We start from the raw sequence: 26,390 nt of genomic DNA on the forward strand, positions 1-26,390 counted from the left end.
AAAAAGGACAGTAATGCATCAGCACAAAATCCAGTCTCTGTCACACTTCACTCATGTCTCTCTGTCATCCTTCCGTCCATCCATCCATCCATCCATCCAGCCAGCCAGCCAACCATCCATCATCCATCCTTCTATCCATCTCATGTCCCTCTGTCATCCATCCATCTAATCATCCGTCTGTCTGTCCGACCATTCATCCGTCATCCATCTATTCATCCCTCCATCTATCCCTTCACATGCCCTTCCACACGCAAATCTGCAAGCAGTTATATGCATAATCGTTGCATCTCTGATACATAGCATCGCATTGACGTTTTCAAAAAACAAAACATTATTACTATTTTTTAAGCAATCGACAAAAACAACAAAAATAGCATACACATAAAACAAGATCGTGCAATATCTCATATTCACTGTCCCCACTCACTGCGTATTTTAAACGCGTTCATGATGAAGGTTGCAAGTCTAAGTGATATTGATCTGTTTGGTGTCGCTAGAAGTAGCGCCAGTTTAAAGCTTGTCGGACGGTTGTAATATTTTGCAGGTATGTAGTACTCACGAATACCAGCATATTTTGGACATTTAAAATAAAAAGGAATTTCATCTCCGGTCTTGTTTGCGCAGAGTGGACACAAGTAATATACAGCTGTTGACGACCGAATGTGTCGTAATCGATGATGATGAAGAAAAGGCATGAAGAGCACACATTATGTGGTTATTCATAGAGAGAGAGAGAGAGAGAGAGAGAGAGAGAGAGAGAGAGAGAGAGAGAGAGAGAGAGAGAGAGAGAGAGAGTGAATGAGAGACAGAGACAGAGAGAACTCGAACTCAAACTCAAAAACTTTATTACCGAGGGATAAGAAAGAGTGAGAGAGAGAGAATTTTGCTATGAAAGAATGATGACATGTAGATAGACAGACAAACAAACATTTTTTCTCACGTGGAAGCCTGGACAGTGGCGATGACCAAAGCCACCAGAGCTAGTAGCAACAGTCCCCTCATGATCAGTTGGTCCTACACCTGCACACACACACACACACACACACACACACACACACACACACACACACACACACACACACACACACACACACACACACACACACACACACACACACACACACACACACACACACACACACACACACACACACACACACACACACACACACACACACACACACACACACACACACACACACACACACACACACACACACACACACACACACACACACACACACACACACACACACACACACACACACACACACACACACACACACACACACACACACACACACACACACACACACACACACACACACACACACACACACACACACACACACACACACACACACACACACACACACACACACACACACACACACACACACACACACACACACACACACACACACACACACACACACACACACACACACACACACACACACACACACACACACACACACACACACACACACACACACACACACACACACACCACACACACACACACACACACACACACACACACACACACACACACACACACACACACACACACACACACACACACACACACACACACACACACACACACACACACACACACACACACACACACACACACACACACACACACACACACACACACACACACACACACACACACACACACACACACACACACACACACACACACACACACACACACACACACACACACACACACACACACACACACACACACACACACACACACACACACACACACACACACACACACACACACACACACACACACACACACACACACACACACACACACACACACACACACACACACACACACACACACACACACACACACACACACACACACACACACACACACACACACACACACACACACACACACACACACACACACACACACACACACACACACACACACACACACACACACACCACACACACACACACACACACACACACACACACACACACACACACACACACACACACACACACACACACACACACACACACACACACACACACACACACACACACACACACACACACACACACACACACACACACACACACACACACACACACACACACACACACACACACACACACACACACACACACACACACACACACACACACACACACACACACACACACACACACACACACACACACACACACACACACACACACAGGTAATACTCCGAAAGAAGCGCAGGGATCATGCTACACCACTGCTGAATCATCTCCACTGGCTTCCAGTGCAACAGAGAATACAGTGCAAGCTGCAGGGCACTCTCGCTTTCAACTACTTTCATGGCACCCTCCCTCCTTACTTGTCATCAGAACTGACAAAGTACTCTCCAACTAGGTCCCTCAGGTCCTCATCCCAGCTGCTCCTCACAGTCCCTAGAACTAAACTAAAATCAGCTGGACAAAGATCCTCACCGATTCCAAGTCCCTACAGTCTGGAACTCACTTCCCCTAGCAGTCCGCCAGTCTCCTTCACTACCATCATTTAGGATTAAACTGAAGACTCACCTGTACAAATCTGCCTTTTACTAAATTGAACAAAGTAATTAGGACATTGAAGCTGTGGTGTAATGCGTGCATGTGACTTGTGAGTGAATGTGCTGAATGATAAGTTAGCTTGTTGACTGGTTGTTTTTATATTTAGTCAAGTTTTGACTAAATATTTTAACATCGAGGGGGAATCGAAACGAGGGTCGTGGTGTATGTGCGTGTGTGTGTGTGTGTGTCTGTGTGCGTGTGTGTGTGTGTGTGTGTGTGTGTGTGTGTAGAGCGATTCAGACTAAACTACTGGACCGATCTTTATGAAATTTGACATGAGAGTTCCTGGGTATGAAATCCCCGAACGTTTTTTTCATTTTTTGGATAAATGTCTTTGATGACGTCATATCCGGCTTTTCGTGAAAGTTGAGGCGGCACTGTCACGCCCTCATTTTTCAACCAAATTGGTTGAAATTTTGGTCAAGTAATCTTCGACGAAGCCCGGACTTCGGTATTGCATTTCAGCTTGGTGGCTTAAAAATTAATTAATGACTTTGGTCATTAAAAATCTGAAAATTGTAAAAAAAAATAAAAATTTATAAAACGATCCAAATTTACGTTTATCTTATTCTCCATCATTTTCTGATTCCCAAAACATATAAATATGTTATATTCGGATTAAAAACAAGCTCTGAAAATTAAATATATAAAAATTATTATCAAAATTAAATTGTCGAAATCAATTTAAAAACACTTTCATCTTATTCCTTGTCGGTTCCTGATTCCAAAAACATATAGATATGATATGTTTGGGTTAAAAACACGCTCAGAAAGTTAAAACAAAGAGAGGTACAGAAAAGCGTGCTATCCTTCTTAGCGCAACTACTACCCCGCTCTTCTTGTCAATTTCACTGCCTTTGCCATGAGCGGTGGACTGACGATGCTACGAGTATACGGTCTTGCTGAAAAATGGCATTGCGTTCAGTTTCATTCTGTGAGTTCGACAGCTACTTGACTAAATATTGTATTTTCGCCTTACGCGACTTGTTACATTTAGTCAAGTTTTGACTAAATGTTTTAACATAGAGGGGGGAATCGAGACGAGGGTCGTGGTGTATGTGTGTGTGTGTGTGTGTGTGTGTGTGTGTGTGTGTGTGTGTGTGTGTGTGTGTGTGTGTGTGTGTGTGTGTGTGTGTGTGTGTGTGTGTCTGTCTGTCTGTCTGTCTGTCTGTCTGTCTGTCTGTCTCTGTGTGTGTGTAGAGCGATTCAGACTAAACTACTGGGCCGATCTTTATGAAATTTGACATGAGAGTTCCTGGGTATGATATCCCCGGAGGTTTTTTTCATTTTTTCGATAAATACCTTTGATGACGTCATATCCGGCTTTTTGTAAAAGTTGAGGCGGCACTGTCACACCCTCATTTTTTCATTAAATTGATTGAAATTTTGGCAAAGCAATCTTCGACAAAGGCCGGGGTTTGGTATTGCATTTCAGTTTGGTGGCTTAAAAACTAATGAGTGAGTTTGGTCATTAAAAATCGGAAACTTGTAATTAAAATTATTTTTTTATTAAACGATCCAAAAACAATTTCATCTTATTCTTCGTCATTTTCTGATTCCAAAAACATATACATTTGTTATATTTGGATTAAAAACAAGCTCTGAAAATTAAAAATATAAAAATTATGATCAAAATTAAATTTCCGAAATCGTTTTAAAAACACTTTCATCTTATTCCTTGTCGGTTCCTGATTCCAAAAACATATAGATATGATATGTTTGGATTAAAAACACGCTCAGAAAGTTAAAACGAAGAGAGGTACAGTAAAGCGTGCTATGAAGCACAGCGCAATCGCTACCGCGCCAAACAGGCTCGTCACTTTCACTGCCTTTTGCACTAGCGGCGGACTACGTTCAGTTTCATTCTGTGAGTTCCACACAGCTTGACTAAATTTAGTAATTTCGCCTTACGCGATTTGTTAAACCTTCTAGAGGATCATATGTGTATCTGGTTGTTGTTTATAAAAAGTTAACTAATAGTATTAATGCCTGTATTGTATGATGAATTGAATTCGATGTTTTAATGTGCATTGGTTTTAAAAGTCCTAATGTATTATTACAATACCAAACTACTGGACCGATCTTTATGAACTTTGACATGAGAGTTCCTGGGAATGATATCCCCGGACTTTCGATAAATACTTTTGATGACGTCATATCCGGCTTTTTGGAAAAGTTGAGGCGGCACTGTCACACCCTCATTTTTCAATCAAATTGATTCAAATTTTTGTAAAGCAATCTTCGACAAAGGCCGGACTTCGGTATTGCATTTCAGCTTGGTGGCTTAAAAATTAATTAATGACTTTGGTCATTAAAAATCTGAAAATTGTAATAATTTGTTTTTATATAAAACGATCCAAATTTACGTTCATCTTATTGTACATAATTTTCTGATTCCAAAAACATATAAATGTTCTGCGCGAAGTTAGAATCCGGTTCCATTCTAGAGTGGACCGGGTCCAAGTTGGAATTCTAACCCTGCGCAAGTACAGGGGTGCCATTCTAGAATGGTACCCTTGTTGCTGGTCCATTCTAGAATCGGCCGTGCGCAAGGTTGGAATTTGGGTCCAAGTTGGAATAGTCATTTCAGTTAGACTATCACACAGCCAAAGCCACAAATGTGGATTTTCTGTTTGTTTTTGTTTTTTGTGTGTTTGGTTGGGGTTTTTTTTCGGGTTTTTTACACTTTACTCAAAGACATCGTGAATTGGGATTGTGATGTTCTGAAAGTGATTACGATTTTGAGAGACACTCAGCACTGATCGCTACGAACGGAAATTTCCGGACTGACAGTGTTTTGCCGATCTCGCTTGTAACTTTTAATCTTATTCATATACATGAAGTTGGTCTTCTGAATTGTGAAGATAAAGTCTTTAGCTTTGTATCGATATATAATATGACTATATAGTTTGAGCGAGGGAAAGGCTTTTTTTTTATTTTTTTTTTTAACTAGCTTTAACGTTCTATGAGGCATGCGCCCCTTAAGAACGGTGCTGCTTTGACCACAAGACTCGCAGCCATAGCAAACCCCTCGTTATGAGCGCCGACCACAACGAAAGCAATTGGCTGCGGTGGGCCCCACGAAAATCGGCAAAGGCGAGGCTAGTTTCTGTAGAAAATCGTCTCTGTTTTCTCCAAAATGACATATCATCCCATAACTGGCGTTTGTATTTCGACATAAGGTCTTGTGGCATCTAATCATCGATTTCATTCTTTCATTTGATTCATTTGTGAACGCTGAGCTTCGAGTATTTATGCTTTTCAGGGAACATTTTTGAAAATTCTGACTTTCCACAGTTATTACGGAAAATCAAGCTTGTCAATCAAGATGCTGTGAATTGGAATGTCATTACTAATCATTAGTTGACCTCTGGCTCAAGTGGTGTCATCTTGCTACACGGTTGAATTGCAATTCGTCAATCTCTGCCGTCACTGGGCACTGAGAACGTCAGGAGCCTGTATTTTTTTCAAGGGCAATTAGAGGTTATTTGAAAGTATGACATGGTATAATGTTGTGATTTTGGAGAGAAAAATTAATTGACTGTCATTGCAATGAGGCTTGGTCAGAAATAAAGGGTATTCACTGATTTTAAGCTACAATTCAGTTGCTTGGAAATGACAGACCTCTAATCCATTTGTAAATCAAGTGAACTCTCTTGAATGATTGGTACTTCCTCTACAAATAAATGTGCACCAGGATATAATTCTTGGAACTTTGTTCTTTTGTGCAGTAGTAATGCAGGGTTGTAGGAGTTTGAAACGTGGGCATATCACAGTTTGGAAGGTAGGCATTCTGATAGATTAAATAAAAACTGTCAAACTTTTAGGCATGGAATTCCCCTTTGAGAGTATTTGTTGTGGTAGTACTACTACTATGAATTGCTTTCAATGTTTTCCCATAATATTATAAAACCAGACAAAAGTTGTTGTTGATTTCTGTTTTTGTTAATGTCAACTTTTTTTAAACCTGTGACAACAGCTCTATAACTCACTCTGTCCTTCTGTTGGTCTGTCTGTCGGTTAGTCGGTCTGACCGTCTGTCTGTCTGTCTGTCTGTCAAAAAAATTGTCAAAAAACCGGACATTTCCGAGAGGGAGACAGCGCTGACATTGCAAGCGGCCGCAACCGGCTCTCATCACAAAAACAACTGCCCTGCAAACATTACCGCTCTGGTAGTCCCCCTTGCTATGGTCTGCCTTTGTTTATTGCGTACTCAGGAGTGTCAACTTTCTTGACATGACATGACATCGCAAGATCGCCAAAGGATTTTTTTCAGGGGTAGACAAATCAGCCCCATTTTATCAAAGGGAAGGTGCAGGTGGAGATAATTCAAGGGAAGACAACTCTGTCTTACCTACAAACATTACGGCCCCCTTGACTTTCGCCGGCGACTGGTGAAACCGTACCATTCTAGAATGGCACCTCTGTACTTGCGCAGGGTTGGAATTCCAACCTGGACCCGGTCCATTCTAGAATGGTACCGGATTCTTACCTCGCGCAGAACATAAATATGTTATATTTAGATTAAAAACAAGCTCTGAAAATTAAAAATATAAAAGTTATGATCAAAATTAAATTTCCGAAATCGATTTAAAAACAATTTCAACTTATTCCTTCAATCAATCAATATGAGGCTTATATCGCGCGTATTCCGTGGGTACAGTTCTAAGCGCAGGGATTTATTTTTTTATTTTTATTTTTTTATTTTATGCAATTTATATCGCGCACATATTCAAGGCGCAGGGATTTTTATTTATGCCGTGTGAGATGGAATTTTTTTACACAATACATCACGCATTCACATCGGCCAGCAGATCGCAGCCATTTCGGCGCATATCCTACTTTTCACGGTCTATTATTCCAAGTCACACGGGTATTTTGGTGGACATTTTTTTTTTATCTATGCCTATACAATTTTGCCAGGAAAGACCCTTTTGTCAATCGTGGGATCTTTAACGTGCACACCCCAATGAAGTGTACACGAAGGGACCTCGGTTTTTCGTCTCATCCGAAAGACTAGCACTTGAACCCACCACCTAGGTTAGGAAAGGGGGGAGAAAATTGCTAACGCCCTGACCCAGGGTCGAACTCGCAACCTCTCGCTTCCGAGCGCAAGTGCGTTACCTCTCGGCTCCCCTTGTCGGTTTCTGATTCCAAAAACATATATTGATATGATATGTTTGGATTAAAAACACGCTCAGAAAGTTAAAACGAAGAGAGGTACAATTAAGCGTGCTATGCAGCACAGCGAAACCACTACCGCGCTGAACAGGCTCGTCAGTTTCACTCCGTTATGCACAAGCGGCGGACTACGGTCATTGTGAAAAAATGCAGTGCGTTCAGTTTCATTCTGTGAGTTCCACAGCTTGACTAAATGTAGTAATTTCGCCTTACGCGACTTGTTTTTCTTTTTACATTTAGTCAAGTTTTGACTAAATGTTTTAACGTAGAGGGGGGAATCGAGACGAGGGTGTGGTGTATGTGTGTGTGTGTGTGTGTTTGTGTGTGTGTAGAGCGATTCAGAGAAAACTACTGGACCGATCTTCATGAAACTTGACATGAGAGATTCTGAGTATGGTATCTCCAGACACTTTTTTGATCTTTTTTATTAATGTCTTTGATGACGTCATATCCGGCTTTTCGTGAAAGTTGAGGCGGCACTGTCACGCTCTCATTTTTCAACCAAATTGGTTGAAATTTTGGTCAAGTAATCTTCGACGAAGCCCGCACTTTAGTATTGCATTTCAGCTTGAAGGCTTAAAAATTAATTAATGAGTTTGCTCATTAAAGTTGTCATTAAAATCGATTTTTAGCAAACAGATCTAAAATTGATTGCATCGTATTCTTCATGACATTCTAAATCTAAAAATATATACATATGTTATGTTTACTCTTAAAATGTGATCACAATTAACAAAACAAGATTAATTAGTCTTACGATTAAAATTTAAGAAATCGATCCAAAAAGGATTTCATCTTATTCTTTATCATTTCCTGATTCCAAAAACATATAGATATGATAGGTTGTATTCAAAACAAGCTCAGAAAGTTAACAAGAATACAAACAAGTCGCGTAAGGCGAAAATACAACATTTAGTCAAGTAGCTGTCGAACTCACAGAATGAAACTGAACGCAATGCCATTTTTCAGCAAGACCGTATACTCGTAGCATCGTCAGTCCACCGCTCATGGCAAAGGCAGTGAAATTGACAAGAAGAGCGGGATAGTAGTTGCGCTAAGAAGGATAGCACGCTTTTCTGCAAGCTGAAATGCAATACCAAAGTCCGGGCTTCGTCGAAGATTACTTGACCAAAATTTCAACCAATTTGGTTGAAAAATGAGGGCGTGACAGTGCCGCCTCAACTTTCACGAAAAGCCGGATATGACGTCATCAAAGACATTTATCAAAAAAATGAAAAAAACGTTCAGGGATTTCATACCCAGGAACTCTCATGTCAAATTTCATAAAGATCGGTCCAGTAGTTTAGTCTGAATCGCTCTACACACACACAGACAGACACACACACACACGCACGCACGCACATACACCACGACCCTCGTCTCGATTCCCCCCTCTACGTTAAAACATTTAGTCAAAACTTGACTAAATGTAAAAAGCGCGTTTTCCTGCTTAGCACAATACGCTACCGCGCTAATCTGGGAGGTGAGCGATTTCCTTCACGCGGGGATTGACGAAGCTGTACTGTCTTGGTGAAAAAATACAGTGCGTTCAGTTTCATCCCGTGAGTTCGACAGCTTGACTAAATGTAGTAATTTCGCCTTACGCGACTTGTTTTTCTTTTTACATTTAGTCAAGTTTTGACAAAATGTTTTAACGTAGAGGGAGGAATCGAGACGAGGGTGTGGTGTATGTGTGTGTGTGTGTGTGTGTGTGTGTGTGTGTAGAGCGATTCAGAGAAAACTACTGGACCGATCCTCATGAAACTTGACACAATAAATCCTGAATATGGTATCTCCAGACGTGTTTTTTTCATTTTTTTGATAAATGTCTTTGATGACGTCATATCCGGCTTTTCGTGAAAGTTGAGGCGGCACTGTCACGCTCTCATTTTTCAACCAAATTGGTTGAAATTTTGGTCAAGTAATCTTCGACGAAGCCCGGACTTTGGTATTGCATTTCAGCTTGGAGGCTTAAAAATTATTAAATGAGTTTGCTCATTAAAGTTGTCATTAAAATCGATTTTTCGGAAACAGATTTAAAATTGATTGCATCGTATTCTTCATCACATTCTGAATCTAAAAATATATACATATGTTATGTTTACTCTTAAAATGTGATCACAATTAACGAAAATAGATTAATTACTCTTACGATTAAAATTTAAGAAATCGATCCAAAAAGGATTTCATCTTATTCTTTATCATTTCTTGATTCCAAAAACATATAGATATGATAGGTTGTATTCAAAACAAGCTCAGAAAGTTAACAAGAATACAGAAAAGCGCGCTTTCCTGCTTAGCACAATACGCTACCGCGCTATTCTGGCGTGTCAATATCACCACGTTTTGCACGTGCGAGGTGAGCGATTTCCTTCACGCGGGATTGACGAAGCTGTACTGTCTTGGTGAAAAAATACAGTGCGTTCAGTTTCATCCCGTGAGTTCGACAGCTTGACTAAATGTTGTATTTTTGACTTACGCGACTTGTTTTAAACATGAAATCAATACATCAGAAAATATCACAAGTCATTTGTTCCGTACCTGTTTTACTTCAAATCAGAAACTGTATCAGATAGTTGAAGTTACAAATGTAAAATATTTACCTGTTCTTAGTTTGGAGCTAAAGTGTTTCAGAAGATGGAACTGACGCGTGAGGAGTTCAGTTGCACGTGAGACTCAGTCTGAGGACCCCGGGTGGATCTACCCGTTTTATACACGGGTAGGAGTCACCCCACAGAGGGCGAGTTTGAGTGCTGCCTTCATGAATATTGATGAGAAGGTGTCTGTTATGACTCTGACAAGTGCATTAATCCTGAAAGGCGGAGTCCTTCTCGGGTAGACTTCAGCTTATTCTTCTTTGTTCATGGGCTGCAACTCCCACGTTCACTCATGTTTTTGCACGAGTGGAATGACCGTTTTTACCCCGCCATTCAGGCAGCCATACGTCGATTCTGGGGGCAGCATGCTGGGTATTTGCGTGTTTCTATAACCCACCGACCTTTGACATGGTTTACATGATCTTTTCCGTGCGCACTTACTCTTGTGCTCGCGTATACACACGAAGGGGAATAAGGCACTAGCAGGTCCGTTGACCTGGGAGATTGGAAAAATCTCCACCCTTAACCCAGCAGGCAGCCGCGGCCGGGAAATGAACTCGCGACCTTCCGATTAGGAGGCCGATGTCTTATCCACTACGCCACGGCGCCCGTCTGTTTTCGTGTAAACAATTCGACTCCCCATCTGAGATCTGGTCAGGCCTTTACATCTGCCATGGATAAGGCCCAGGGCTGGATCAGGGAGAAGGAGGGGAGGGGAGGGGAGGGGAGGTGGGGTGGGGGGTGGTCCCGGAAGAGCTTACCGGGAAAATGTACCGTACCTTTCTTCTAAAACCCAAAATACGCCTATGAAAAGTTAAAGGGACAGTGCAGGGGTCACAATTGTCACTGCTTTGCTGAAGCAACGATTTGTCTTTTGGTCTCAGATTTCGATATAGACAGTCCAAAGCTTTACACAATTTTCTCACAGACTTCACAGTCATACCTTCAGTGTTGCCAGCCAAACGAATCTGCATGAGGTTTGCCAGTTTGCATCTACCGCAAACATTTAATTAACATTTCCCGTGAACACGGAGGCAGTCCAAAACTAATTCGTAAAAAATTTGCGGTTTTTGACTCCTTGCATGAAAATCAATGAAACTTGGTATTTTTTCAAACGGATAGCTCCCTGAGGCATGACTGAAAGCCCTAGGGGCTCCGTGCACCTCACCTGGAGTTGACAGGTCCAGTAACTTTAAATGTAGACAGCATCTGGGGGGATCGTAGGACTCTCCAGACCCTCCGCGTGGCCAGCTCATTTTGGAAGCTCCTCCTGCTCATACACGGAGGCCATCCATCCACTTTGACAAAAGCCAAAAGCCGGTGTAACACGAAATTTTTACTCCACAAAAAAATTACTCTGGAGTAAATATTTCGTACGAAATTCTTACTCCGAGTACACTTTTCGTACGAGAAAAGAACTCCCCAAGGCACGAAAAAATTACTCCCTCCACGAAATTTTTACTCCCCATTTTATTTTACTTCCAGTAAAAATATCGTACGCAAAAATGGGATGCGGGCGAAGGGATAATGCCAATAAGTGATCTCGCGCACACGAATGTCGCGCTACCCTCCCTCCACCCCTTCCACCACCAAGACTAACAGGGGACAAGGGAGTAAAAAATTTCGTACACCTGGCATGGGAGGTTAAATTGCTCGTGTTGGGGTGAAGTAATTTATTCGTTATTTATTCGTGAGGGGAGTAACATTTGTGTACGAAATGTTTACTCGGAACTCACCTGTCTTGGGGAGTAATCATAGATGAGTAATTTTCTCGTGCAATGGGGGAGTGCTTTTTTTCGTAAAGGGAGTAACTTCTTCGTACGAATTAATGTTTACTCCGGAGTAAAAATCTCGTGGGAGTAATTTTCTCGTGTTACACCGGAGTGCTCTTTTTGCACAATGGATTTTTTTTTTTTTAAGAGACAAGCGGCTTTGTATGAAATTAATTCTTCATCAAATTCTCATTCTGCACAGGAGCAATCAGGATGTTGATTGTTGGTTTGTGTCCAACTGGAGAGAAGGTGTCGTCCCATGTTAAAGTCTATCCAGATCTGAGATATATGGGGTCGTTTTCAAAAAATGTCGCGAAAGCTGTCGCCGGACTTTGGCTCTGCACAGTCGTCTAGTCTTAAAACAAACTAGACAACATTTTGTATCATTTTGTTCGTTGTCCAAGGGTCATTAACTTCCTGTATCAAAAATACATTTTTATGTTAATATGGTTTGTTGAGCGTGAGTTATCGGACGCAAGGGTGCCGAAAAACGAATGTCTCACGGTCGCCAACCAGTCTTTCAGATCAATTTTTTTCTGTGTTTCAGTATCGGATAATCATGAAATTTGGTCTTTATTGGTTTCTTTTTGCTAAAGTTAAAATTTTCATTAAAACTTGGTCTTAGGGGTGCATTATACGAAAAAAAAACTTTTGTCCCACAAAAAATGTCCTTGCTGTTACGACTGAAGAAAATTGATAACACTAAAAAATGTGGATCGCCAAACTCAGATCTAATTAGATCTAAAGAAAGACAATTCTTTCATCAATTGATTAACTACAGATATACAGTTGCAGACGACATGAAAAATATCAAAACATTGCTGTCTTTCAACTAAGGTGAGATGTCCCTCAAAATGTTGTCTTTGCTGTTACAGTACTTTCAAATTGAAAGAGTCCGATTCAAACTCTGAAAATCTCACAGTTGGTAGAGATTTTGATCCAGATCACGAATCACACAAGTTTATTTCAAAGCGACGTCGCGTTGGAAATTGCGACACAAAAAACACCCAAAATGTCCTTGCTGTTACGGTCCTTGCTGTTACGATTCTGGGGCCAGTTTCCACTGTGCGCACTGAGCACGTACTTGTGTATAGGTCATGTCTTGAACTGCATATTTCAGTGACACATCTTTGGATTTTCCAGACTGAATTGGGTTACACAGTGGGTACTGATCAGTTTTAGATCTATTTTATTGTCTGCGCGACGGTTAAATTATAAGCTTATCCTCTATTATGAAAGAGAACATACTTTGCTCTGTCGCAAGTGCTCGTTTTCGTCGAGATTTTAAGCTGATTTCTCTGGTCAGCACCTAACATTGCTGCGAAAACATTAATCGCAACTAGCAGCTGAAAAAAATAGTTCATTGACTGTAAGTCTTATTGGTTTTGTTTTCTGAATCTGACTATTGTCATGACAGGATCAGTGAATGAGCGTTCCCGCTCACCACGAAACTCAGAATAGCTTCGTGACGTTGCTTCAAATATAAAACCGTCTTTGGCAGCAGGTAGACACTTATTTGCCTGTCTCTATAGTTTATCTGCGGGCTTTCATTGGCTTTTCAGAATGTTTCTTCTCCGTTCATCCCGGAGAAAGCGATTTGTTTTTGTATCGTAAGAATGCGTCCCATGTTCATCGAGAGACAAGTTCAAGGACCCGCAATATCCCCCTAACGAGCTAGGCAGGGAAAAGATTGGGTGACATTTTAAAGAAAAGATATGCTTATTTGACATTTTACATTCAACTACATTCAGGGGCAGCATGCAGCCACATAAATGAAGACAGTGTCAAGTAATACGCAGAATATACGCTAATTGCACACATCATGTATACTTCCAGGCATACGACATTTTTTGTAAAACGCGTCAACAGTCGCTCTCGCATTTTGAAGCTATTGTTCTTAATACTCGTCATTAAGGTGGCTTACTTCAGTTTTTAACTAATAAATGAATGCAGATTCCAGACCTAAAATCAAAATAACGATTTTACAAACTTCATTTTTCAAAAAAAGTTGGACCCATTTGGCGACATTTTTTTTAAACCGACCCATATCAGATTGTCAAACGGAAAGTACTGCGCTTTTAAATGTGCTATTCTCCCCCTTCCTTTTGAAATTTAGTAGACTACCCATCCAAAAGGACTCACACGTGTTTTCTAAAATTCCTGTTTTGAATGCAGAGTGGCGGGCGCTGTGGCGGGGTGGTAAGACGTCGGCCTCTTAATCGGAAGGTCGAGGGTTCGAATCTCGGCCGCGGCCGCCTGGTGGGTTAAGTGTGGAGATTTTTCCGATCGCCCAGGTCAACTTATGTGCGGACCTGCTAGTGGCTTATCCCCCTTAGTGTGTACACGCAAGCACAAGGCCAAGTGCGCACGGAAAAGATCCTGTAATCCATGTCAGAGTTCGGTGGGTTATAGAAACACGAAAATACCCAGCATGCTTCCTCCGAAAGTGACGTATGGCTGCCTAAATGGCTGGGTAAAAACGGTCATACACGTAAAATTACACTCGTGCAAAAACACGAGTGTACGTGGGAGTTTCAGCCCACGAACGCAGAAGAATGCAGAGTAGAGGAAATTTGACTGGGAGATCTAGGTGATGCTTTATTCTAATGTAGTAGTTAATTTCTGTGCATTGTTCTCGCATCATTTCCATTGATTTAATCGATCATTGTTCCTTCGTCCGTTCGATTGTTTGATTCTGTCACACCCTCATTTTTCAATCAAATTGATTGAAATTTTGACCAAGCAATCTTCGACAAAGGCCGGACTTCGGTATTGCATTTCAGCTTGGTGGCTTAAAAATTAATTAATGACTTTGGTCATTAAAAATCTGAAAATTGTAAAAAAAAAAAATTTTTTATCAAACGATCCAAATTTACGTTCATCTTATTCTTCATCTTTTTCTTATTCCAAAAACATATAAATATGTTATATTCGGATTAAAAACAAGCTCTGAAAATTAAACATATAAAAATTATGATCAAAATTTAATTTTCGAAATCAACTTAAAAACACTTTCCTCTTATTCCTTGTCGGTTCTTGATTCAAAAAACAATATAGATATGATATGTTTGGATTAAAAACACGCTCAGAAAGTTAAAACGAAGAGAGGTACATAAAAATTGCATTGCGTTAACGTTCAGTTTCATTCTGTGAGTTCGACAGCTTGACTAAATGTAGTAATTTCGCCTTACGCGACTTGTTCTTGTTTGTTAAGAAGCAACGATTATTTTCCTTTACCCGGTAGATTGCATAGATCATATGCAGTGATTCTTGGTGTTGAACATGAAAGTAACAAAGAAACAAACAAAATAATTATAAAAAAAAAAGAAAAAAAAAGAAACACATTAAGAAACAAGGAAGAAAAATAGACCAGGCACAAAGAAAGGTGGCTGTATGAAAATCCTGTATCATTTTCGCTGACACCCGTCCATTGATTCTTTCTTTCTTTCTTTATTTGGTGTTTAACGTCGTTTTCAACCACGAAGGTTATATCGCGACGAGGAAAGGGGGGGAGATGGGATAGAGCCACTTGTTAATTGTTTCTTGTTCACAAAAGCACTAATAAAAAAAATTGCTCCAGGGGCTTGCAACGTAGTACAATATATGACCTTACTGGGAGAATGCAAGTTTCCAGTACAAAGGACTTAACATTTCTTACATACTGCTTGACTAAAATCTTTACAAACATTGACTATATTCTATACAAGAAACACTTAACAAGGGTAAAAGGAGAAACAGGATCCGTTAGTCGCCTCTTACGACATGCTGGGGAGCATCGGGTAAATTCTTCCCCCTAACCCGCGGGGGGAGTCCATTGATTCGTCTGTGTCGCTTGGTCAGTTGGTAGATAAGACAAGACACATGTTTATTTACTAGGGCTGTGACATAATCATACAAGGGAACTTTTTTTTCCAACCAGCCCTCGCCCGCGGATGGACTGCTGTAAACCACACACACATCCACATATCTGGCTTCTATTGTATAACTCCCCCGTATATTCGGGTGTAGGATCCGGTCCGGTCCCCCCTCTGAAGTAGTCCCCCGGGGGACCAATTCGTGGCAAAAACTGCTCTATAATGGTCCCCCCTTAGACATCCAGCCTCGTTTTTCTTAGGCATTCAAGCGTTTTTCAATCTATATCTTCGTCCGGTATTATGTAGTGCACAGACAGCAATCTCTTTGTTTGACTATATTTTGCAGAAAATAAAATAGATCTGATTTATAATGCCGTTCAAAAGAAAAATCACATGAAATAAAATGAATAATAAATAAATACTGATAAGAAGAAATGAAAGCAGTCTCTGATTCTTTCCTTTCTTTTCTCTAAAATTGCTGGTAACATTACTAACATTGTAACAAGAAAAACGAGGCTGGATGTCTAAGGGGGGACCATTATAGAGCAGTTTTTGCCACAAATTGGTCCCCCGGGGGACTACTTCAGAGGGGGGACCGGACCGGATCCTACACCGGGGTGGATAGGTTTCACTCTGTCTGTTTGTTTATCTGTTTTTTGTCTCTCTGTCTGTTTGTTTATCTGTTTTTTGTCTCTCTGTCTGTTTGTCCGAACTCTGATTAGATCTCTGGTATTTATGGGTCCGACGATTGAGCTGATAGTTGGTGTGTAGTTTGGGAGTGGGCTACAGACGGTCGTAGCCAAGAATTAGGTTCCTAACTGTAGCAAAAGATGAGATATGATCTTTACACGCCGTTAAACAGCCAGCGATGGAATGAATTTGACGATTAAGAATGTTATAATGGGGACGCGTTTCGACAAAACATTGGACTTCGGAATGATTTGCAGTAAGCAAGTTAGAACTCCCTAACAGCTAGTGAAACCTTTATTCCGCAAGCAAAGGTGTGTATAGTAGTGAGAATATATTCAACCAGTTAGTTTGCGATGACATATCATCCTGTCATAACTTTCACGACTGTCTTTTCATTCGTAACGAGCTGGGTAACAACAACAAAATGTTCATGTGTGACAAATCCAAGTTATGAATAAATTGGTTTGTCAAAGTAACGGCCAATCAAGTCTGTTTAATATTAGAACCATCGCAGATTTTAGATTCGTGTTTCCGAGGACTGTAAAAATGTGACCCTCCACCACGGGATGAGTCGCATGTCACCTTTGCATGATTTTCATATTTGTACATTTTCCTAAAGAGATTTTTATGCTCTATCCAGTGGTGAAAACCGTTTTAAAAAAGAGCAAAAACTGTTTGAGTTATAAGCCTGTGACTAAGGTGACCCTCACACTGTTACCAGACACTCCCCGGGCTTATATTAAGCCTAGCGCAGAGCCGCGCGAGGTGACATGCGACTCATTTCGTGGTGGAGGGTCACAAATGTACTCTCAAAACCCAATCAATGTTGATAATTACCGCGACGACTTAGTCGAGAAAGATGAAACAGAAAACAATATTATTCCCATCGGACCGACAAAAAAGCTGGTCAGACAACAAGCCACCAAACATCTGATTACTTGGCCGGGTTTCAGGACTAATTATTGTAATCCGTATTTATGTATAACATGTACTGATGTCAAAGTAAACTCCGAAAGTCGTACAGTTTACTCAAGTGATTAAATCATACACACACACACACTGACGGTCACAACAGTAGCGTTTAATTTCCGATTGGCCCGTTTCCTTGACCCAGAAAGTCGATTGTCAGTTTAGAATTGAATTACAAGTTTACTTTGAAGATCTGGATTTCTGTGCAAACAGTCAGCAAAACCTACACCTGATTTGAATGTGTGATGATACCATTCGAAAGAGCAAGGCAAATAACGATCGTGGTTAAATCCGATTGTTCGCGCCATCTTGTGTTTGCATGCTAGGTAAGTTACTCGACCTCAGAGTCAAGGGAAGCTACACTGCAAAACACGGGGACCCGGTAGTTCAGTTTGTAGAGCACTGGATTGACCTGTGATCGGAGGGTCGCTGGTTCGAATTCGGGCCTGGTCGGACACGGGTCAACTTTATGTGCAGACACAGAGACGGAAGCCATGTCCCAGCCCCATGTCACCTCAATGGCACGTAAAAGATCTTGGTCATTCTGTCGTAAGTGCAGATGGCTGATCCCACCTAAACACGCATACACTTGTGTATCTCGTCAAAAGCCGCCGGTGAAGGCGTAAAACTCGAATCATATAACCCATATCTTGTCGGCGAAATATGTAGCCTGTAGGACATAAAGCATTCTCTCTTTCCTTTACTGCAAAACACGGGTGGAGGATAAAAGAGCCTCCACCTTGAAGAGAATGTATTGATGGTGAAAAGGGTTGTGTGTGTTTGTGGGGTGGGGAATAGGAGGGAAGGAGGGAGACGGACTTGGTGGTTGATTTTGCTTCAAATCTGGATGTATTTACTTATTTCTATTTTGCTTTGCATGGTCTGAGCGTATTTATCAATAAACGATTTGATATGGGGGTAAAGTTGGACGGTTTTTGTTGCAACTTCAGGGGTCACTGAGAAAACTCGGGGATACGAATCACATATTATCAACAAAATGTAACCTTGAGCATTTGTTGGAGATTGTAATTGTTATTTCTTGGGGATTTGTTCTTTCTGAACCAGATTGGTTGTCTCCACATATAATGTTCTTTCTCTTGTCCAAACAGCCGAAGACAAAAACATAATAGAGACAGAATGAAAGACACACACACTAGATCCAGTAGTTTTCTCTGAATCGTTGTACACACACACACACACACACACACACACACACACACACACACACACACACACACACACACACACACACACACACACACACATATGAAACCGAGCGTTAACTGAATAAGCGGAGTCCGTGGGGAACAAAACAAAAAAGTCCGTGAATCATGACCATGCCCAGTGACCTCGATCGCCCCACACGTGTCAGCCCGGTGTGGTGCGGCACAGAGGGTTTTTTTAACATTTAGTCAAGTTTTGACTAAATGTTTTAACGTTGAGGGGGAATCGAGACGAGTGTCGTGGTGTATGTGTGTGTGTATGTGTGTCTGTCTGTCTGTGCGTGTGTGTGTGTAGAGCGATTCAGACCAAACTACTGGACCGATCTTTATGAAATTTGACATGAGAGTTCCTGGGAATGATATCCCCGGAAATGTTTTTCTTTTTTTCGATAAATACCTTTGATGACGTCATATCCGGCTTTTTGTAAAAGTTGAGGCGGCACTGTCACACCCTCATTTTTCAATCAAATTGATTGAAATTGTGGCCAAGCAATCTTCGACGAAGGCCGGACTTCGGTATTGCATTTCGGCTTGGTGGCTTAAAAATTAATTTATGACTTTGGTCATTTAAAAATCTAAAAATTGTAAAAAAATAATTTGTTTTTAAAACGATCCAAATTTACGTTCATCTTATTCTTCATCATTTTCTGATTCCAAAAACATATAAATATGTTATATTCGGATTAAAAACAAGCTCTGAAAATTAAAAATATAAAAATTATTATTAAAATAAAATTTCCGAAATCGATTTAAAAACAATTTCATCTTATTCCTTGTGGGTTCCTGATTCCAAACACATATAGATGTGATATGTTTGGATTAAAAACACGCTCAGAAAGTTAAAAAGAATAGAGATAAAGAAAAGCGTGCTATCCTTCTCAGCGCAACTACTACCCCGCTCTTCTTGTCAATTTCACTGCCTTTGCATCGAGCGGTGGACTGACGATGCTACGAGTATACGCTCTTGCTGTAAAAATGCAGTGAGTTCAGTTTCATTCTGTTAGTTCGACAGCTTGACTAAATGTTGTAATTTCGCCTTACGCGATTTGTTTAAATCTCAGCCAGTGTTCAAACTGGGTCATCAGCTCCGCCTCGAAAACCAGACAGCAAGACTGGTTAAAGCTGTGGTCTATTTATGACTTTCCGGGGCTACGAGGTTGAAAAATAGGGATAAAATCATGTACAGAATTATGTACAGCAAACGCTACCCGAAACCCCACCTATAAGATAAACCACGCAAAAATAAATTCTTTGAAAATTGTTCGCTCTTTACGGAGGGCACCTAGGATGTTCTCAAGCGGTGAGTGTTTAAATGAAAGGGCGTTTGTACTGTGTGTAAAAGCCTAACAGTATCTATGATGGTTTACGGGAGGCTTACTGTGCCTTTAAACTGAGCGAATGTCAGTCCACTAACAAAAAAGTAAAAACAAACATGGATAGAACCGTGGACCTCAGAGCGATAATAACATTTATATATGTCCTGCATGTGCTCGTGTTTGCGAAAGGTGGGCAGACATAAACGGTGGTTGATGATTTATCATGTCCCTCAGTTTTCTGGTTATGCAGGGCCGATTACATGTTGTGCTTTTTCTCGCTTTTCTCCGTGTTTGAAGCTATTTACACGGCCAGGTAAGGTCTGTCCCTGTAAAAAGTTTTTGAAACTAAACTCAGACCGACAACTGGAGAAACACACACACTGACACACAAACACACACTGGCACGGCACACACACACACACACTGGCACACACACACACACACCGTGACACGGCACACACACAACTTGACTTGCACTGACACACACCAAGGGCGGATCAATTCACTTTGGAGGGGGGGGGGGTTACAAAATGACTGCGAAGATACAAGTTGACGGCGCCGAAGGCGCCTTAGCCTCTAGGGGGGTCCGGGGGCATGCCCCCCCGGAAATTTTTTTTATCCAAAGAAGCAAAATAGAGCTATCTGGTGCATTCTGAGCCAATAAATTACCTCTTTTTGGGGGGGTGGGGGGGTTACGTAACCCGTGTAACCCCCCCAGATCCGTCCGCCCTTGCACACACACACACTGACTGACACACTACACTGACACTCAGTGACACTGACACACACACATACACACACAACTTGAACATTGGCACACACACACACACACAACTTGAACACTGGCACACACACACATACACACACATGCACACACACACACACACACACACACACACACACACACACACAGACACACCGTGACAAACACACACACACTGACACACAAATATGTTCATTAAACGTGACTGTGACTCCAAGAACTTTGGTTTAGTTTTTTATTTTGAAAAAAATTCTTTAAATATCCTTCAATCATACAAAAACTTAACGTAGAATTACGTTGTCCTACTGAATTGCAAAAAAAAACTATGTAAAAACTGAAGAAAAATGTGTAAACAATCAATATCACTCAGCAGCATCAGTCCATTGTCCTTTGTAGTTGTTATAAAAGCACATGTTCAGCGTGGAATGCAACTGTCGTAGTCAGCTGTTGCAGCTGTTTTTACTAGTAGTCGTTGGTTGCTTTCTTTAGTACACCTTCGGCGCTCTTCCACGCGAATACTGGCGAATACTGGCTGATTAGAGCACAGTGTATAGTTGACACAGGCTATTTTTAGCTGATGTGCTCTCGTGCTCTCTAATTTCAGAAGATCAGAAATCGTCCCACTTCCTTTAACTGTTGACGTCTGCCATCTGTCATGGCGCTCTGTGACAACTTTTGATTTCTTGGTCAATATTAGCCAGCTGTGCTGTCTGCAGCAGTAATGTTGTTTGGGCAGAGGCGAGTAGTGGAGGATATCATCGCACGAGGATGCCGCGATTTATATTTTGGTTGCAGTTTATTGTGGTCCTTTGGCATTGGGCCGGTATCGGCAACCCTTCCGTCAGAGCAGTACCAGTGATTATTAAGAACCCTATCAAGAAAGAAGGGCTGTATTCAAGTCAAGACGATGTGATAATCTTGAACAAAAATAACATGGAAGATCGTGTTTACGGAAAGAGTAAGGTCTGGATGATCGAGTTTTACAACAGCTGGTGTGGTCACTGTATCAAATTCGCCCCGACGTGGAGGCAATTTGCGTCAGACTTGAGAGGTGACAAATCAGAAGTGTTTCGATCGATCTCCTCTTTCTTCTTCTTTTCTGTCTTTCTTTCTGCTTTCTACTCTTATTTTCGTTGCATCATTTGGTTAGGTTCTAGACTACTGAGCATCATTTCCACTGCCTTGCCAGTCACACATCTTGATGGTTGGTCTGGCAATTAATTTACTAAAAATAAGACTATTGTAGTTGTCATTAACACCAGCTGTTTAAACTTCTTTTTCTTCTGTGCTTTTTCAACAATGATTATACTTGCGTAATGTCATGCCAAAGATTAATTCAAGTTTAAACACACACTAGTACTACTAGTACAGAACTTCAAGAAAGTCGCTATAAAATTTCACAAGTCCGGTACAATATATACCATCAAAGAAAATAATGACACAGTGATACTAGTATATACCTGTCAGATTTAAATGATACACATGAAAAAGAGGTGATACGATCAAAAACTGGCCTGGCTGCAGTCAGTGATGAATGATATATATTATAGCTTTCCAAACTGGCGCCTAGCTTGTCTGCAGGGGCTCACATCCATGAGCGGTGGCATAGGACAAATGTCCTGGACAATGCGAAAGTGATAGGACATTTGTCCTGAACAAAAATAAATCAATACAATTTTTTGTTCTGGCACCAATTTTTGTTTTGGCGGCATGTTGCTTTTTTTGGGCAAAAACCCGCTAATGGAGGCAACTGTCAACCGGCTTGGAGCATTCAGAGTTGCAAACCTTGGAATGGAAGCACATAAAGTCTCCCCAAGTGTTGTCTGCTAGGAGAGACACATCGCTTCGCAAAACATATAGCAAATCAAGCTACTGTAAATTGAAAGAACTGACAATGTCCGGATCAAATGAAAGCATAATTGGACAATGAACACTTTGTGACAAAAACAATAGGACACATGTCCTCTTGCATGAAAAATGTATAGGACATTTGGAAAAAATATCCATGTATGTCCGATGTCCGACGTGGATGTGAGCCCCTGTGTCTGACTTTTTGTACTTTTCCCAATGCAGTCTGGCATTTGCCCTCAAAATGTGTATAATCTTAGTTTTGTGTAACTTGATATTTTCCAGCTTGAGCAATGTTGTTCCAGAACTTTATAATGTATTATGGCCTTTTGTCTTCCAAAAATATTTTTTCCTTTCTTTTGAAATTATCATTGAATATATTTTTCCTTTGTGCAGGCTGGAGGCGAGTGGTGTCTGTCGGCGCTGTTGACTGCGCCAATGATGACAACCTGGAGATTTGCCGCGACTTTGACATAGAGGCCTACCCTTCCATATTGGTATGTCTCACACTTTCCGTCTTTTAATGTGCTACTACTAAAGCAAGCCCAGGAAATAATTATGTACCATACTTCCGGAGCTTGACACGAACGAATCAAGTCAAACTCATAATCGTCCTTCCACAAGCCGAAAATGCACACATTGCTTTCAATATATTTCTCCGGCTGTTATTTGTTTCTTCTCTTCACAAATTCGTCAACATTGAGAATATATACTAGTACTTTTACTAGTGGAAATGGAATCCCAGATGACTACGGTACTGTTTCCATACTTATGAGACCTCTGAGTCTGAAATGATAGGACAGCGTTATGTACAGATTACAAAGACAGCGGAAAGGATAAGTGTATATTCGCGCATGCAGACGCAGAAAGACATCATGGAGAATTTGATGCTTCAAACTATGTACTATGTAGACTGTCACGTCATTCACACATACTGAGAAGTCATTCATTTCTTTTCTGGGCACTTCCGTAAAAGAAGTAGATCTGTACAGAAGCTAGCTTGCCTGTTGGGGTCAGCCTTATTCAAGTTTGAGTACGCAACACGTTTTTGTTCTCTCCTGTATTGAAGCTGTGCTATGCAGACTTTGTCGTGGGACAGTTTTCTTCCACACTCTATTAGTGTCGTGAGACAATCAACATAATCTCATGTGGAACAAACTCTGTCCCATGACAAAATCTGAATAGCAGGTAATTTTACCTTGTACAACATTGAGTATTTTAATGATTTACATGTTGAAATCTGAAACATCGTCAATGGCCTATGCTCAGCTGGGGGCGAAGGGCCGAAGTAAGTAAGACATTGTTGAAATCTGAATACGATGGAAACCATAAGCCGATCAGACAGTCTGTTTGATTTTGTGTGTGTGTGACAGGTTCTCCCTGATTAATGATAACAATTAATCACTGTATGTTTGGCTTATTTTGACTACTAACTGGCATTCTAGAGTAACTTTAATCCACAAATTGTGAGAGAGTGAGAGAGTCCCAGGGGGATTTGCTCTGGATTTGCTTTTGTTAAAAAGGAAGAAAAAAATATCAATAATGAATAAGTAGAGAGTGGCCAGCTCTACCCCTGGCATTAGTTTAACATTTGAAAAGCGCTTCTGCTAGATGAGTAGATCTGTTTAGATTTGCCTTCCACGGCAAACATCAGTGGGGAATTATTTCATATCATATACAGTGGAACCCCCAATTTAAGACTCCCCTCCTTTTTCAGACTTTCTGTTCATAGTCTCTGTAAATTTCCCCCCATCTTAAGACTCTCCTTTTTAAGACCTGAATTTCACAGATTTCTGGAGGTCTTAAAAGGGGGATTTCGCTGTAATTATTTCATATCATATATATATCTACAGCTGCTGTCTGTCACACAGTCCAGTTAGCTTTCCACCTGAGAACACTGACCACCAATGGCCAGCAGAATGTGCTGATCACTGGATTTTATGGTTAATGGTGTGAAGCGATGGAATAGTAATATCTGTGATATTCTCTATGTCTCTGTACTGTACGATGCAAGCATGTATACACCTGTTGCCAGCTTGCTTTGGGTGGTCAGCAGATTTTGCCTGCTGGATTTTGTGCTCGGTGATGCAAGGCTATTTAGTACTACAGTCACACCTGTCTATGGAGACCTCCCAAAGGGACCAACCAAAACTGGCAAAAGTGGTTGTTCTAGACAGGTGGTCGTAATGATAGGTGAGTTATCGAGGGGGAAACTTTGTTGTGGGTCCTCCATGGGGCGGTGGTTGTGGTTGTGGGCAAGGGGTGGTTGTTCTCGAGAGGCAGTCGCCAGGGCAGGTTCAACTGTACAAGTAAGATCTGCGGAAGTCTGTACAGTAATGCTGCACACCTTATGTCAACTTGTTTCCAGTGGCCAGCAGTTTTGGCTTAATGCTTTATGGTTGCAGGGAGATGATGCCAAGACCTGCAGTTTTGGCTTAATGCTTTATGGTTGGCGAGATGATGCCAAGACCAGCAGTTTTGGCTTAATGCTTTATGGTTGGCGAGATGATGCCAAGACCAGCAGTTTTGGCTTAATGCTTTATGGTTGGCGAGATGATGCCAAGACCAGCAGTTTTGGCTTAATGCTTTATGGTTGGCGAGATGATGCCAAGACCAGCAGTTATTACAGAAATATGACCCCCTTTTTAAGACACACACACCACCACACCCCCCCCCCCCCCCCCCCCGATTTAAGACTTCTTACTTTTTAAGACTTTTTTTTTTTAAAGATTTTCTGTTTGTAGCAATGTAAATTTACCTCCTTTTTAAGACTGTTTTTTTAAAAGATTTTCTGTTCATAGCAATGTAAATTTACCTCCATTTTAAGACTCCCTCCTTTTTAAGACCTAATATTCCAACATTTTTTGGAGGTCTTAAAAGACGGTTCAACTGTACTGTGTACATTTAAAGTTGGAAATGACCGGCGCAGTGGGCTAGTGGTTAAGACATCGGCCTCCTAATCGGAAGATTGTGAATTCAAATCCCGGCCACTGTGAGCTGCCTGGTGGATTAAGGGTGGAGATTTTTCCGATCTCCCAGGTCACCTTATGTGCAGACCTGCTAGTGCCTTATCCCCCTTTGTGTGTACACGCACGCAGAAGACCAAGTGCGCATGGAAAAAAAACTAATCCATGTCGGAGTTCGGTGGGTTACAGAAACACAAAAATACCCAGCATGCTTCCCCCAAAAGCGGCGTATGACTGCCTGAATGGCGGGGTAAAAACGACCATACACGTAAAAATCCACTTGTGCAAAGAGCATAAGTGAATGTGGGAGTTTTAGCCCATGAACAAAGAAGAATGACATGCACGAGTGTTGTCATACTGTCTTTCGTGCTTATTAATGTCAGGTGGAGTGATACCTGCATTACCTGTGAGAGTGTGTACATGTGCACACCTGTTTGCAAGCACCTGTTGCCCACTCAGTGTCAGAAGTAGGCAGAATCGTTTTTGTACAGATCTTCGTGATAAGGCCGTTTATTGTAAAACCCGTAATATAATGGCTGCAAAGGCCATTTATTCCCCTACCATATTCAACAAACAGATTTACACACAGTGAACA

At 41.2% G+C, this 26,390-nt stretch overlaps 2 protein-coding genes across 2 annotated transcripts in view; one reads left to right on the forward strand and one right to left on the reverse strand.

Moving 5' to 3' along the window:
* The window catches only part of LOC138948329 (SCO-spondin-like), an 82,443-nt gene extending 71,934 nt beyond the window's left edge, over positions 1 to 10,509 (reverse strand). Inside the window, exons 1-2 of the mRNA XM_070319839.1 lie at positions 10,401 to 10,509; positions 941 to 1,020 (exon numbers count right to left, since the gene is read on the reverse strand). Coding sequence (XP_070175940.1) covers positions 941 to 1,002 — 62 coding nt within the window. The 5' untranslated portion in view covers positions 1,003 to 1,020; positions 10,401 to 10,509. The remainder of the gene's footprint in view (positions 1 to 940; positions 1,021 to 10,400) is intronic.
* An 11,101-nt stretch (positions 10,510 to 21,610) lies between these two features.
* Positions 21,611 to 26,390, forward strand: part of LOC138949318 (sulfhydryl oxidase 2-like) — a 39,022-nt gene continuing 34,242 nt past the window's right edge. Inside the window, exons 1-2 of the mRNA XM_070321107.1 lie at positions 21,611 to 22,032; positions 23,226 to 23,326. Of these exons, the coding sequence (XP_070177208.1) occupies positions 21,750 to 22,032; positions 23,226 to 23,326 (384 nt within the window). The 5' untranslated portion in view covers positions 21,611 to 21,749. The remainder of the gene's footprint in view (positions 22,033 to 23,225; positions 23,327 to 26,390) is intronic.

This window comes from Littorina saxatilis, linkage group LG15, assembly GCF_037325665.1.
Source record: "Littorina saxatilis isolate snail1 linkage group LG15, US_GU_Lsax_2.0, whole genome shotgun sequence".
In the NCBI taxonomy this organism is placed as follows: domain Eukaryota; kingdom Metazoa; phylum Mollusca; class Gastropoda; order Littorinimorpha; family Littorinidae; genus Littorina; species Littorina saxatilis.